This window comes from Teleopsis dalmanni, chromosome X, assembly GCF_002237135.1.
Source record: "Teleopsis dalmanni isolate 2A chromosome X, ASM223713v2, whole genome shotgun sequence".
Taxonomy (NCBI): Eukaryota; Metazoa; Arthropoda; class Insecta; order Diptera; family Diopsidae; genus Teleopsis; species Teleopsis dalmanni.
Genome location: NC_051848.1, coordinates 18,849,178 through 18,865,472, shown reverse-complemented (window position 1 = coordinate 18,865,472; position 16,295 = coordinate 18,849,178). Strand labels below are relative to the sequence as shown.

The following is a 16,295-nucleotide window of genomic DNA, read 5'->3' as shown; positions in this document are numbered from 1 at the left end:
AAACAATACAGCACAAAACAGATATCAAAATACAAATCAAAATACAAATCAAAATACTTAAGCAAATCAAATAGTAAATAAATTCGTTCTTATATTTGGGCACTCTTTGCAATATTAAAGTTTAAGTAGCTGCACTTCATGCCTGAACACATTTCGAATAATTACAAGACAAACAACGCGCATAATTAATTTGCATAATTAAAATTAATTAAATGTATTTAATTGAACTTTTGTTATTTTTTTATAATTAATTACAGAATTTTGAAAATATATTTTCAATTAAACTAATAATTAAAACAAAAAAATTAACTAAAAAGTTGTTTTATTATAACAGCCGCAAATTTATAGAAGTATATATATCCCTGCAATAAACAGGGAGTTTTTAGTCATTTAAATTGAATTCAATTGAATTTATAACATTAATTAACCTAACTTTGATGAAACCTTAACAAGATTGGAGAAAAGAATTTGAAATCCAGATCAAGTCAAAGAAATGAAAAAAGAGTTTTTCCATTCAACGCCTCAATTTTACATCCCTGATTTTTAAATAAAATCAAAACGCAAAAGGCTTATCCCCCAAAAAATGTGCCAACACATGTACCGGCAACTAATAAATGGCTGTATTCGCGCACCACCGAATCCGCGGAAAAAGAGAAGTCACTAGTGGCTTAAAGAGTTCGTTCTTTTATCTTTTAAAAATTATTTTCTTAAAGAATGCTATGCGTAATATCACTGGCTGTTGGGTTACCCATCATAGGTAATACAAACTCAAATACAATTTAAATACAAATTTCAAATATTTCATAGAAGACGCTGGCAGAATGACTGGACCTACTACCCGCCCCGAAAAGAAAGCGCAGGTTTGTGAATCACTTTCTCGATCTTTAATTCCTTTAATAATCTATCTCAAAATTTTTTTGTTAAGATAAATATATTTTCTCTAACTTTTATATAAGATGACTTAGAGCACCAGGGTTCAATCAGAGAAGTTCACGAAAGATCTTGCGTTTGTTAAAAATAAAATAAAAATTCATCTTCCTTTATTAATTATTTAATTTTTAAAGCAGAGACAATTCTTTTAGATCGCTCGAAGGTAATATGATTAGTTATTTAGTTATTTATAGTTATAATCACAGCTTTTGAAAAAGACTCTGAAATCGTGTTTTAAGATACAAATAAATTTCAAACCTGAAACGACTGTCAACCGAATGAGAAAAGGTAATCCTGCAGATATTGAAATAAATATTTGCATAATTGCAGATTCTAATTCTTTTTTTTTGTTTTATTATATTTTGACTAGCATGTTAGCTACAATAATTACTTCTGTTGATAGTATATATTTAGATTCGTAACTTAACTTTTTTCAAGTATTTCCATTTCATATACTCGTGTTCGAAAAGCTGCTCCATTATATGAAAAGTTACGACGAAACTTGTACTTCTACTACTATTTCTGCATTTGTTTAAATCAACCTCCTTTTTTTCTAATAGGTTTGGAAGATATCAAATTGGCCACCCCAAAGTTGTACTTGTATAATTTCACTATCGAATATTTCTTTTGATATTTTGATATTTTAGAACAATGCGAACCAACCGGATCGTATGGATGCATTCATAAAACAGAAGGTTCGTTGAATTATTTTATTATTATATATCTAGAATTTTGTGTTCATTTCAAATAATTTTGTAAAAATTTACTACTTTTAATAAAATGGATACTTATCTAGGAGATTTTGTACACAGAACGTTATCAACGTCCAAAATTTTCTAATCTGCATACTCAGATGTTGAAGTTGTGCCCCGACTGATTAATACAGATGCGGCCATTGAACCAATATTAAAACCTAAGACGCTTAAAGGTAAAAACGTGTATAAAACAAGTATTTATAAATGGGTTTCAGATAATTTAACTAGTTTCAATTATATTCTTTTATATATGTTTTCAGATGAAGATGTAAAAAAAATCAATCAAAATGCGTTAAATTATTTAAATAAAATTACAATTTTTAAATATCCATTTCTTAAGTTTTAAATAACAAATTGACTTAAACCAGAAATTATCCAATGAAACATATCCGGATCCTATACAAAATTTTAGATTAAGATAATTCGTTCTTTAATATATATATTAACAAACCATTGATAAAAAAATACAATGTATTATTGTACTTCAGTGTAATGAAAAAAGCCAATGAAGTGGCGTCTTCACTTTCGGTCACACACATTGACCATTTCAAATAATATATAATTATTATAATAATTATAATAATTATTATAATAATTATTACGCCCAATATTTGATACGTTCTTTTTAATTATTGCTGGGCTTAGATAAGTTGTAAAAAGGTTTTTTAAATAAGAATCGCACTTATATATATGTGTTAGGTATTTATTTACATTTTAATTAACAAAATACACTGAAGATGGTCCCAAAAGTAGACCGAAATAAATGTAATATAAATAATTTTTTATAAAAATTAAAATATTAAATTACTTAAATACTTAACACAAATTTATAAGTGTGATTTTTATTTAAAAAACATTTTTAATTTTTATGTGATAAATAGTTAAATAAGCTTCTATTATTTATTTTTTTAATTTGTACAATTGAAAATGCTCGTATATTTCTTTTAACCGATGTATGGCCATTAAAACTGACCACCGATTTATTACTTAAAACGGGCAGCAAAATTTCAATGTTACTTTAAGAGATGCAAATGCAGTCAAACTTCCATAACTCGAATTTCTCTATAATTCGAATAAAAACATTATGACGTGCCAATAGGAATATGGGAAAGTGCATTCTATAAGTCGAATTTCTGTTATAGATATGAATGCATTTTTGTGTTGGGGGAAGTCCCTCTTTCCAAAACAAGTGTTTAATTTTTTCTTTCTTATGTTACTTCTGGTATTTGTGCAAATGTATAGAATTGGTATTCCTTCCGCCGAATATGACATCTAAATTGCAACCGCTTGATCAGGGAGTAATTCAAATTTTAAAGTGTGATTATCGTAAATCAAAAAACTAATCACTAATTTGTATGAAATAACGTTCATATAAATAATATTCCATTTCAATATTGGTCCTCATACACAATCGTATAGTATCTTTTAAAGAATGCATATAGCGTAGTTTATAAAAAGTATCTATTCAACAATTATGTACATTTCATTGTCTGAATAACATATATAGTTTTTTTTGCGCATATGTCGAAGATCTTTTATGCACTTGTGGCTTAAGTGTATGATTTAAAGTAGATATGTTAAGTGAAAGGACGAAAATATAGAAACACATATGCCACAAACGTAAACGGGCGAACAGATTTCAGGCGAAAACTTTAGAAATGCAAGCAAACATTTATGCATTTCACATTTGCGGGGAGCGATTGGATCAGAAATGAGAAGTGAGAAGTGAGAAGTGCACAATCTGTTAGTTTATGTAAATTGCGCTTCAGTTCACAGTAAAAATCCTTAACGTATCCTTCAAGGAAACTCCCAAGTTGGACAAGTGAAAGCAGAATGCAATGCAAAAATACTGACAAGCTGATTGCGTTCTAGGTGGAATGTATGGAAAGTTCTTAAATGTGCTAACAAAATGTTCACAAATAGACGAGCTGTAAAATTTACTCCGCAGTTCCATTGAACAGAAAGGGAGAGTGACGCAACAAGATTGGATAAATTCTAAAACAGGACATGCAAAACGGTGAAGAACCAATCGATCCGCAAATTTTATGCACAGTTGATTAGTCGGAACCTGAAGTAGTAGTTGAAAATTTGAAGACATTGAAATGAGTGAAAAAGTGAACCGATAAACATCTACCGATGAACCGATGACTAGAAAATTAAGTAATGCTAGATAAAAATTTTCTTTACACAATTCTGATCAAAAATGAAAGCAATTGAGATCCACGTTAACTCTTATTGAGTAGATTTCAAAAAGTTGTAAACGGAGAATAAAGAATTGCTTAATTTGATTACGACTGAAATCCATTTATCACTATAATTTAATTACAGTTTCATGCCTTACTTGATTGTAGGCATATTTTACAGCTTTACTCTCTAAGAAATATGGTGAAGTATTACAAACATCTTAGATGACAAAATGCAATCTTCTTGAAAAGAGGATTGTCTCTTTAACAATCGAAATAATTGCAGAACAAAGAAGCTAGTAGAAGGTGTTATTATTCTTGAACATTTTGTTTCATTTAATTTGGTGTTGCACTTCAAAGCACTTCTTGATGCTGCTTACCATCTCCACCCATCAGAAGACACATTGTGGCAGAGCATTGAGCAGACTAAGCGAACAGTTGTCAGCTGCAATGCGAACATGTGTTTTTAATTTGCGGTCTCATTGATGGCTCCACATGCACGTAATGCAGCGCATTTGCCTTGTGGTAATTGCACTTTGAATGGCAAACGTTCATGTGAAGCCATTATCACACAAGAGCTTGCACGACTTGAGCGTCGTTTACTTACCATAGTAGCCGGACATGTCCATTGGCACCACTTGCACCAGGCGGTAGCTTTTCACTAACTCGCGGAGGAAAAGTTGCGCCAAATAGAAGAGCAACACTAAGTGAGGATTGTCCGTAGGAATGCCATCGGCCACAGCACTGCAAAGATAAAAGAAAACAGAATGATATTTCAGCACAATTTTAATATGAAATCATAAAAACTTTTTTATTGTTTTTATGAATTTTAAAATATATTTTTATTATTAACTTGAGCACACTGGAACACACTGCATCGAATGATAGGGAGATATTTGCACAGCAAATGTGAAGTGCGTAAAATGTGAAGTCATTACAAGGTCTGAAGTTTAGACATGTGAAGGAGAGATTGTTAGAGAACATTTGACATTATGTGTAAAAACAAAAGAGATCAATGACGTTAACTTTTGGCAAAACCAAAGTTGACGTCATACTCTTCACACAGATAATTGTGTGAGTGTAAAGAATTAGTAAATCACTTTTTGGTTACATTGGGAATTAATGGACAAGGTGGAGTATACGTATACCATGTGAAATGTGTTAAAATCGACCGATTTCCGACAGTTATCAACAAGATTGGTCTGGATTTACAAAATATCCTTTTTCAAAATTTCAATCGTTTAATACAAAACCTGAGGGAACCAACCAACAGAATAATAGAGAAATATACCATGCAGATTAGAGATTAGACAGATAGATCTACATTTCATCGAATCCGATATTGCATTTTTGCGCAAGTGCAGGTCTACGTAATATTAATATTGCAGAAATATTTTTAAAAAGTTGTCTATGTAACCGGAATTGATTATTTAAATGCAGACATAGTTTAATTTATTAAGCGTTTCTTAATTGCAGCAATTGGAGTTTTTGTAGTGGGTTCAGCTGTTATGAATATGAACTCCTCATGCATGAGTTTGTACACGAAGCCTGATATTTTTCCATAACATGTTTAAGGATTAAATTTTCATAGAGGAAATCATTTTTGTTGTCATTAAATTTTTGCAAATGGAAATTGATAACTGAAACTCTATTTGGTTTCTAACATTTGTTACCACTCGTTTTTTTGAACAATGTTACTCAGACTTAAGAGGGCTACAATACCGACACCTTACTAACATCTTGTATGCTAGCTCATCAGTGGCATAAGACATCCAAAGTACATCGTTTAGTTAGGTACTCAGAAAGTGAAGAATTTTATTTATAAATGTGGCGTAATGCACAAAGTAAGGCAGTTTCAGTATGTGAAACCGAATAAGTATTTTTAAGTTTTAAAAGCTGAGGATAACTTAAGACCTTGGATTGCTAATAACAAGATCAGTTTCTACATTTCACATTCCAAAATCAAAAATGGTTTCTACAAAATCATTTTTTTTTATTGACCGGTAAGTACAGCAAAATAATAGATGACAAGATCTACGGATTTAATTTTCAAACACAGTGTCTGGGAAAACATAATGTTTTGAATTCCTCGGCGACTCTTTGTTGGAAACCAGAAAAAATTACCAGATCTTTGTATTGGTTTTAGTTTTTCTTTTCCATATGGAACTTAGTTATCAGCGTATAATATAGTAAGAAGGAGGATGAAGATGGTTGGCTTAATGATAATTTCACTGTAAATGAAGCTTTCCCGTTAAAAATAAAGCATTTTTATTTTTTTAATATTAGATACTTTCATTCAAATAAAAAATGAATAAGAGATATGCAAAACACTAGACAAATTGCTGACAAAACATTAAATTTTGGAAATGGAAAAGAATAACATCCTAAATGAGGATAACAATATCTCAAGCCATCACCAAATAAATTTTTTACAGATCGTAAATTTATTTCTATTCTCAGTAATTAGTGATTGAGAAATGGTATGCACTTGATAGTTACTTTTAAATCTGAATAGCAGATGATATTAATGAAAACTGATGAAAAACCGCATCAATCTGTAATCAATAACTGAAAACACTTGGATTATATACCGATTTTTAAGACGAAATATTTACTTTTAGTGCTTGCATATAGCAACTTCTTGTTATTACGAGTAACTAATAAAATGAAGTGTGAAGAAGACATAGTAAAATTTAAACAGGACATGCAACTACTGAAGTGTTTTCGCGTGTCAGCATAGTCACTCAGATGAGTTGAGAAAGCTCTCAAGTTATTAGTAAGCCAATTAGTAAGCCAGCTCTAACAGGGCATTATTATTATTTGTTTAAATCTATTCTTTATTCACATCAACATCTTTAAATTGACCCCTTTTCATTAATGTTATCCATCATAGAGGAAGAAATTATATTGATATAGACATAGATGCATATATACACTTGATATCATCAAAGTCTGTCATCAAAGTCCAAGAAGGCTAAGATAGGGTACACCGAAAGGAAATTTCCAAAAACAATATCACACAACCAAAGAATACTACAGCATGCCTACACCATATTCTTACAAAAGCAAGAACATCTCACACCAAGTAATTTTGATGTAAGTTTACAGTGTATAATCAGAAATACAAATCTACTGCTGTTCAATGGTTAGACAACACTCCTACCTATTATCACTCCTACATGTAAGCCTAAGGAATGAGAAATATCTTTAAATTGAACGAAAGGGCTTTAGTTGTAATAAATTTTGCTAGTGAACTTATCACACCCTTTGGATTATCCAAGCACTTCTGAAAGTATAATTATAGAGTTGAGTATAAAAAATTTAATATACAAAAGGTGGGAATTTAAAAAATAATTCTGCCACTCCATCTCTTAGCTTAGTATTGTCGAAAACAATGGCACTTAAACGAGTATGAAGAATTCTTAATATTTTCAAACTTTTAAATCTTAAAATAATTATTTGATATAATTATACACTCACAACTGAACTTGTTGGTATTTAAACTGAACGTGAACGTGAACGTGAACGTGAACGTGTGCAACACAGTACAGTAAATGACTTGAATATGCAACTGAACACAAACATTTAGTATCACATCCGCTCTACATACACCTTAATAATGTTGTAAAACATTTTCCGATGACTTGTAATAAAGTGAAATATTTTTATAAATTTTCCAATACGAAAATGTGTTTCCTGTTTTCATAAGGTCGAAATTCTTTTGCAGAGTACAGACAACTTTTCAAAACCAAACAACAAATTTAGTGAACAAACATGCAAGCGTATATACACATAGATAGACATGTATGTATTAATGTGTCGCTACTTCTATACATAAATACACATACTCGCGTATATAAAGTTCTCAACTTTTTATCTTTGCTAATCTGAAAGTAAATTTAATAAACCTTAACGGGCCAAACCGAACCAAAATCGGCTGAATCATTTACAAACCTGCCAGATACAAACTTTCAATACATTCCGTGTGCCTGACATTGGCATTGGCATTGATATTGAAACTGTTTGTATGTCTTGTATTGTATTTCTTTCCTCCACTTACCATTTACCATTTACCACTTGTCTTGCGAACGTGAAGATATTGTCATAACACGAGTGAGTGGAGAGAAAAGTTCACCGTACAAAGGAATGCAAAAAGCTACAAACGTTAAATCTTCCATAAAAAAAATCTTCCACTCGAAAGTATGAAGAAATTTTTGAAGTTTTATTTAAGTTTTCCTCAGCGTATACTGTATGCTTCCGATAGAGGAAGATTACTTTTTTATGTGAAAATCACAAAAATATCTCAAATGTGAAAAAAATATAAAAATTCAAGAATTCTAGAATTCAAGAATTTAAGAATTCAAAATGCAAATAAGACAAAATTTTAGTTGGGAAAAGTTGGAGTCAACACGAAAGTCCACATGACGTATGAGTGATGTTTGTTTGTGAAATAAGTTGAATGAGTGCTTAAGTCAATAATGGCAGATTTACTGTGAAAATGGTAGATACTCGTCTCCAATATAAGTACGAGAGTTTGAGCATATATATAATTTTGAGTTTGAGTATATAATTTTTATAGGAATGCTAAGTACCTATAGCGAGTAGTGCAGACAGAGAACGTGAATGATGATTCAGATAAAAGAAGATAACATTAGTATAACGTAGCAAGACAAAGTTTAAGATAAGACAGACTAACAGTTGACATTTCTAAAATACACAATGATAAAAAAATTAAATGAAATTTTCCCTTTGAGAAGAAAACGCACATCTAGAACAAAGTTGACTGAGTGGAGAGCAAAAGAAAATATGTGAGTGGGGCGCCAAGATAGACATTTAGAAAAATAAGTTCGTAAATCTAACAAATGAAGTTATCAAAAAAAATGATACACGTAAGCCATCCACATGAACTGCAAATAAATTTAAAAGTTCCAAGTCTTTTTCCCTCAGCTCCTTCACCAATATCCTTTTTTCTATTATCACGCGCATCTCTTCAGTTCATTTTATTAGTGAACGCACACAGACACTTTATGTCTCGAATGTATCGTATGTAGTTGTGTATGCATACATGGCAAGTGTGTGTGTATGTATATATACATATGTGTGTGTGTGTGTGTGTATGTGTTGGATAAAAGTTTGATAAGTGGAATTACATGCATGGCAGTCGTGGCGTATTTGTTACGCCATTTTGTAACGAACATCAAAAGCAAATTTACATGCAAAACGAGCTGAAGAAGTGGGCACCCATATTATGTATGCCAACACCGCCAAAAAGCCAAGTCAAATAGCTCTTTGATCTTTGTGTATTGGCACAAAATTTGAATGAGTGTGAGGATTTTTTGTCTGATGGGAAAATTGTAACTGAATTAAGATTTTCATTCAAATAATTGGAAATGAAATTGTGTTGTTGCAGTGAAAATCAAGTGCAATGTTGAACACTAAAAGCAATAGTTTAAGCAACAGCACGAAATAAAATAATATGATTTCAAAGAGAACTACATTGAATCTACATTGAATTTTTGTTAAAATTGTTTTTGGAAGATATTTTTTGCATGAACATTTACACTCAAGTCGAAAGAAATATTATAATGAATGGACTTCGAGTTATCAAAAGACTTCATTTTTGTACAAGTCTTTCTTTCCACTCTTGAGGTTTGTGATAATACTAAATTTCATATCAAAAAAGTGATAAAATGTCTATTAAAACTGTTTTGTTAGTATACTACTAGTACTTATAGTTAACAATATGGCAAAGATTTTAAGACCATAACCTTTCTGTGTTTTATCATAAATGACAAAATAATAGATAATGACCAGATTTTGTTATTTTATACAACAATCTTGTGTATTTAAGAAAACTGTTTTTTTCACACACTCCGACTCAGTTTTATTAGGTACGATATAAGTGATTAATAATAAAATTTGTACTAAAGCAGGACAAAAATTTTTCCAATGATTCCCTAATAGTATTACGGAATTATTACAACAAAAATTCTTTATGTAGAAATAGATCATGATAAAGAAAAAGGCGAACTTGGCACTTTAGCATGGAGCATGTAGCTACTCTCCATACTGTCCATAACGTCATATCCAACAATTTCAATTTTTTCTTGTAACTAAATTCAAATGGTTAAGTCATCTGCCATTACATTAACCATCTTTGCAGAACGTCAGCAACAGTGTTAAGCGCAAATTGGTTGTCACTGCAGATGTTGATGTATTTCCTACATTTCTTCCGCCAAAATAAAAGACAAATACTTCCGCCAAAGTTCTGGCAATATTGGGGTTTCTACTTTTCCATAGGTGTCAAAGTGATCAAAATCCGACAGCAGAAATCAACGGATGCAACTTAAATGAAAGGTTCTACCGATTGATAAGATAATTGTTTTTCAATTTAGCGAATAAATTTCTCAAAGCCCAGGTGGTCGTAGTCTTTAACAAGCAGCTTTTCTAATACTGTATTGAAGAGCGAAGATGTGACTTTTATTGGAAACCGGTTAAGAATCATCAATGTTTTGTTTCTATACTATAAATTACTTTTACTGATGGATATTCCATATTTCGTACACCGTATTTATATGTATCGGTGTAACTCTCTCATTACTTTTATCTATTCTCGCTAATGTATCTTATTTATTACCTCCTGTTTCTTCTTCTGTTTCTACTTTAGTCCTATATTTATTTTTCAATTGCAATATTTTCTAATTATTTAATATTGCTGCAAAATATTCCAATCTCTGTTTTCTGTTTCCATACTACTACTTATGTAATAAAAAAAGAAAATTACTGAAAGAAAATCACTGGGTATGAGATAAGCGATCACATATTCGCTATGAACTTCCCCCAAGCATATAATACATGCTGATATGTTGAGCAATTACAACCAAATGTTGTCAAATAACAGAAGAACGAGTCAATTAACCATAAGAATGTAAATATGTTATTCAGTTCAAAACCAAGTTAATAACGAAAGTTAGTAAAATGAAAAACTTTGGAAAGAAAATAAATAAAATATTTGCGATATTGTATATTTACATTAAAAGATGTAAAATAATATGAAACGTTCGCAAATTCAACATCAACTCTCTGGCAATTGTGATTTCGCTCTAGCCATCCAGTGTCACACAACCACGACAGTATGTCACCGACCAAAGTTTCCAATTCTAAGTGGAAACGTTTCCTAATAGATTTTTTGACTTTACTAAACCGTTAAGCCCATAAAAACCCTAAAGTCAGTGTTCAGTTTTGCCCAAGTTCGCTTGCGAATCGCTGCAGTCGAGCAAATAATCAACTTTTATACGCACGAAAATTTATGCACATGCACAACACTGCCATTGCATTCCACTGCATTCTACTGTCGTCCTTTGAGTTTTCTGACGACAGTAGCTGCTCATCATTATTCAAGTGCATCAACCATCAGGAAAAACCACAAATGAACTCATTGACAATGGCGAGATGTCGCATAAAAATCTCACACAAAAGTGAAATCAATTTTGTGAATGATAAGCAAAAAAAAATACAAGTAAAATTTACAATTTTGAAATTTTACCATTTTACCATTTTACAATTTTACAATTTCTCTATAAAATTTCTTGTCCATTGTTCGTAAATCTGCAGATGATGCAGATGATACAGATGATTCAGATGTTGACTGAGCGCTAGTTCAATTTATTGCTCTATGCACTTTTGTAGAACTTTACTCCTCCAATCACACCACCCAGAATCCCAGAGAACACCCAGATTTAATGACATATTTTGATTTTTTATTTCATTATTTGACTGCTGCAGTAGATTGAGAGCTTCTACATCAAATACATGATTCCAAAGAACATAGTACGAAATATCCTAACAGCTACTATTATATTTTCTAAATGAAAGTACCCTTCAAAATAAACTAGGAGAAGGTGTGACGTTTATGTCTTTACAGTTAAAATTTTATAAAGTCATGAACTATGGTATGCATCAGTGGACTAAATTTTTCAAACTGGGTGTTTAACTGGATGTTTGACAACCATTCCTATATAATAAGTCTAACGTGAAAAATGTGGATGTAAAGGATAATAATAAATAATTATTACACACCAACTATGTACCAAATAATTTGTACTTCTTTATATTACACGGTTTTCTGAAATAAACGTTAAGTAACTGAAGCGAAATCGTACTAACATATAGCACTATAATACAATTACTTGTGCTCTTAATCTACTTTAAGCAAATTTTCTGATCACTCATTTACAATTTATATCAAAAAGCATCAATCTGTGATGTTAGTATATATAACTTATATTACTAAGGGAGATTCTGACATAAAACATATGTATTGTTACTCTCTGTTACTTACCACACAATAAGACCCACCGAAAGAAGGGCACACAAACGCCTACACCTCTCAGATTTGTAAAATACAAATCGAATCGAATCCAGCCATATTATAATGATGTAATGGAAATGTTTATAAATGAATTCAACATTTTCATTCAACTCCCATGGAACCAATCAAAATCTGAAAGCATGAACCAAGTTTATGGAAAGCATGAGCTATATACGAATGTGATTTACCCACGTCCCTTCAACTAAATACCGTATACAGATCATAAAGGTAAGATAAGTTAACTTGCATGACTGAAAAAAATTATATATAATTCATGCATCGGTTTATCTGAGACCCGCGATTTAGTTTGCCGCAGTTACTTTTAAAGAATTCCTATAATCAGCACAAACTGAGTGAAAGAAGGGAAGAAGAAAAATATTTTGCTTTATAATCGAGTCTTAATCTTCTAAATTCATAATGTGAATAATATGAATAATCTGAATGTAGGTCATTTGAATTTAGGAAACTCGTGTTGCTTGATTTTAATAATAAGCTAATTTAGTTCGTTAAGGACATTCGCTACTAAAACTCGTGCTGGAATTTAAGAATGTACTTGAAAGTCGTTTGTGTTGATTTACGTAGTGTGCACAGCGCTTGCAGACAGAAATGAGACCGAGAGATATTAAATATAGCAAGAATGAAAGAAAAGAATTTGAAAATGGCCAACACAAGCCACCATTTATTTTCTCAAATGTCGTTACTTCGCCATTAAAGAGAATAAATTGCAAATTAATCTTAGCGCGCACATAAAAATGGGAACCCAGTCGAAGGAAGTCGAACGAAGTCGAAGTGAAAGTAGTGAAAGTGAAACTGAAAGGATGCGAAAATGCATGAGGAAAAGCGAATGAAAAAAAAACCAACACAGAAGAAATGGAGTAAAAGTTTGGGACAACTACACATGAACAAAGTAGCTAAAAGAAGAAATGGAGGCAAGGGACACTGGCCACAAACCAATTTTATAGTCAAACGATGTCGCATCGTTCTCTTGTCGTCTGCCTGGGAATTTTAGTTACTTTTTTTGTGCCCATATTTATCCCAACAGGTGGTCATGTTAGCATGACAAGCGGATAGAAATTGCCAATTATGTTGAAGACGAAAAGAAGCCACGATTTTATCGAACAACAGTGACTGAATTTTGTCCTTGGTTAAAAATTATTCACTGAGGTTTTTTGGTTTTTACATTCAGTGGCACATTTTATGGGTTTCAATGAACGATTCATTAAAAATGAATAAGCTTATTTATACTCACAAGAACTCACGAATGAAAGAGCTCCTTCCAAAGGATCTAATAAGATTGCAGTAAACAGTTCATACACCACAACTACATAGTAGGAAAATTAATTGCTTTTCATAATTAGCACGCAATAATTCAGCCAACTTCATGCCGAGCACAAACCAAACGGAACTAAAACAAGAACCAATGCAAAGCCATGGAAACTTAATTAAACCTCACTAAAGGGATAACTTCAATGCAGACAAATAATACGGAATTTAAATAACCAATATAGGCTTTTGAAAAATATTCACAATAGTTTTCTTTCTTGGAAACCTCAACCTCAAACTTCAATCTCTACTCTAATAAGTTATTTTTGTGATAAGCTCAGAGATTCGTTTTTGAAAGCGGCAGAAATTAATAAGTGGATGTAAATACCCAAATAAAGTTGGTTTTTTTTGTGCAAATTGAAAAATCTTCAGTATTTTGAATGAAATACATATTGTATAATGCATTAAGTTAAATAAGATATTCGCTAATCGATCCAAAGTTAGACAAAAAGGAAAGGAATGTACGATCAGTGAAGTGAATTTTTCGATTCTGTATATACAAAATTTTGTTTCTTTTTGGATAATGAGGAAATAAAGTGGAAAGCGCGTTCGATGACAGTCAGAGACGAAGAAGAGTTGTTTGGTGTTGAGTGGACAGACATACACTACCAACACTTCTTCTATTCTTCATTCTTCGTATGCAAGAATAAGTGAAGCAATATTAATGCTTAGTTAATGCTTAGTCTTTGTTTTTGTATTTTCGTACATATTTTTTCTAAAATATATGATTGGTTTTGTGTGCCTGCAATACAAAACTTCCTTCAAATTATTATAAATTTGATTTGTGATGAAATTTTATACTGGTCTCATACAAATGTATGAGGTGAGTACGTACTGGCAGTAGCGTAACCATAGATGTTGTTAGTGTAAATAATTTTAATATGTTCGGTAGTGAACACAGTATTATGCCCTATAGTAGCTATAATATCATGAAATATATTAATAAATACCATGTTTTTTAATATCTAATTATGTTTTGTATTTGAATATATATGTAATTAAATACGCGTTCATGTTCCTATTATTATTAATTAATTAAATAATATAAAATGGATTTATTAACTAAATTTTATTTAATCATATAAAATTTATAGTAAATATTTAAAATTAATGATAAAAAATTAATTATTATTGAGTCCCATGTGTTAACAATGGGGCTCATCAGATTTTAACCATCCAAGACTAACGAAGAAGATGTGATTCATTTGGCAAATGAAAGTAATAAAACAGAAAACAAATAAAAAAATAATAATTATAAAAAAGGAAAGGAAAAATCAAATTGGAAGAATATATACTAAAGAACTAGAGTGAATTTAGTTCAGAGCATAATATATCGAAATTGTTCTTGATGATATATTTTGCTCTGTGACTTGTATCTGTGTCTATGCCAAACGTTATTAAAGTATTAATAAAATATGCTGAAGTCTATAAAAAAAACTTACACATGATGCTGATATTGAAGCATCCGCTGTTTTACAAAGGATTGTCCAACAACAAGCAGCACGTACATATATTTACGTGCTTATCTGAGCATAAAGAATATATGTAGTTTTTGTTCCTTAAAAATTTATCAACTGAATTTATCTTTGTTCTTGATTTGTCTTAATTATGCTCAAAGAATGACTTTATTCAACGTTTGTTATGTTTTCGAAGACGTATGTAGATTTTAAAACAATAAAATTAATGATTTACGTGTTGTATTAAAAATGTATGTTTAGGTTATATAGTACTGAATTTATCAGTAACGTTGTACGGAATCGCAGTCCTAGTAGGAAGAGGTGAAGACTTCAATAAAAACTTCGTTTTTTTAATGTTAATTTTTTTGCGGAGAGTAACGCGTCTTTATGACGAAAAGAAACTATTTAAACTATTTTATTTTTAGTAAGACGGATTAGAATAGCAAATAAAAGACAAGGACAAAAATTTATTTAATTTATTAAAGTTCGCGATCAGCGAACTGGTAGATAAACATTTGCACAGCTTCTTTATAAAATTGCACCCAAAAAATGCGCTTTACATATAGTTAATAAGAAATGTTCATAACAGATGTGTCTACAAAAGAATAGCTTTGAAACAAAAATTAACTTTCAATTCGTTGAACTTGTGTTTCCAAATAAAGCTGTAGTTTATAAGCTCGTTCTAATTTAAAAAGCACGACCAGTACTTTGGTTAGTATCACTAATACACAAACATTTGGATATGAAAAAGGTGTCTTCCAAATGGGTGCCGCGGAGCAAAAACAACAACGAATCGATTTTTTTTTTTTTTTTTGAATTTTATTTTGATTTTTATTGAATCTTCTAAAAATCAACTTAGAATTAACAATAATTTTTCGCTGCTAATTGCTGTATTAAAATATTTGAAAAAAGAAAAATAGATAATTAATTGTCCTTAGCCAAAGCTTCGTCCAATTTCGTTTCGTTTATATAGTTTCTTTAGAGTCGCTGTGTACCAGCGCTTTGGGTAAGGTTGCTTGCAAGTGGATTTTGATGGTTCCTGAGTTTGATTTTGTACTTTTGTGTGTTGCTGATAATTACTGATATCTGTGACTGTGTCAATTCGAAGATCTCTATGAATATTTGCGTTTTTTATATACCAGGGGGCACCGACTATTTACCGGAGGATTTTTGATTGAGTTCTTTGAAGTTTTTCAATGTTTGATGAAGAAACAGAGCTTCAGAGTTTAATTCCGTAGGTCCATATGGGTTTTATCATTGTATTGTAAAGTTGCAC

General features: G+C 31.0%; 1 protein-coding gene across 2 annotated transcripts in view; it reads right to left on the bottom strand.

Annotated features, from left to right (window-relative positions):
- Window positions 1-3,985: 3,985 nt before the first annotated feature.
- LOC119687468 overlaps window positions 3,986-16,295 on the bottom strand; it is a 57,684-nt gene continuing 45,374 nt past the window's right edge. For both annotated transcript variants that reach the window (XM_038101794.1, XM_038101795.1), the window contains 2 exons: window positions 4,476-4,612; window positions 3,986-4,313 (listed from right to left, as the gene is read on the bottom strand). In XM_038101794.1, the coding sequence (XP_037957722.1) occupies window positions 4,261-4,313; window positions 4,476-4,612 (190 nt within the window). In that variant the 3' untranslated portion in view covers window positions 3,986-4,260. The remainder of the gene's footprint in view (window positions 4,314-4,475; window positions 4,613-16,295) is intronic.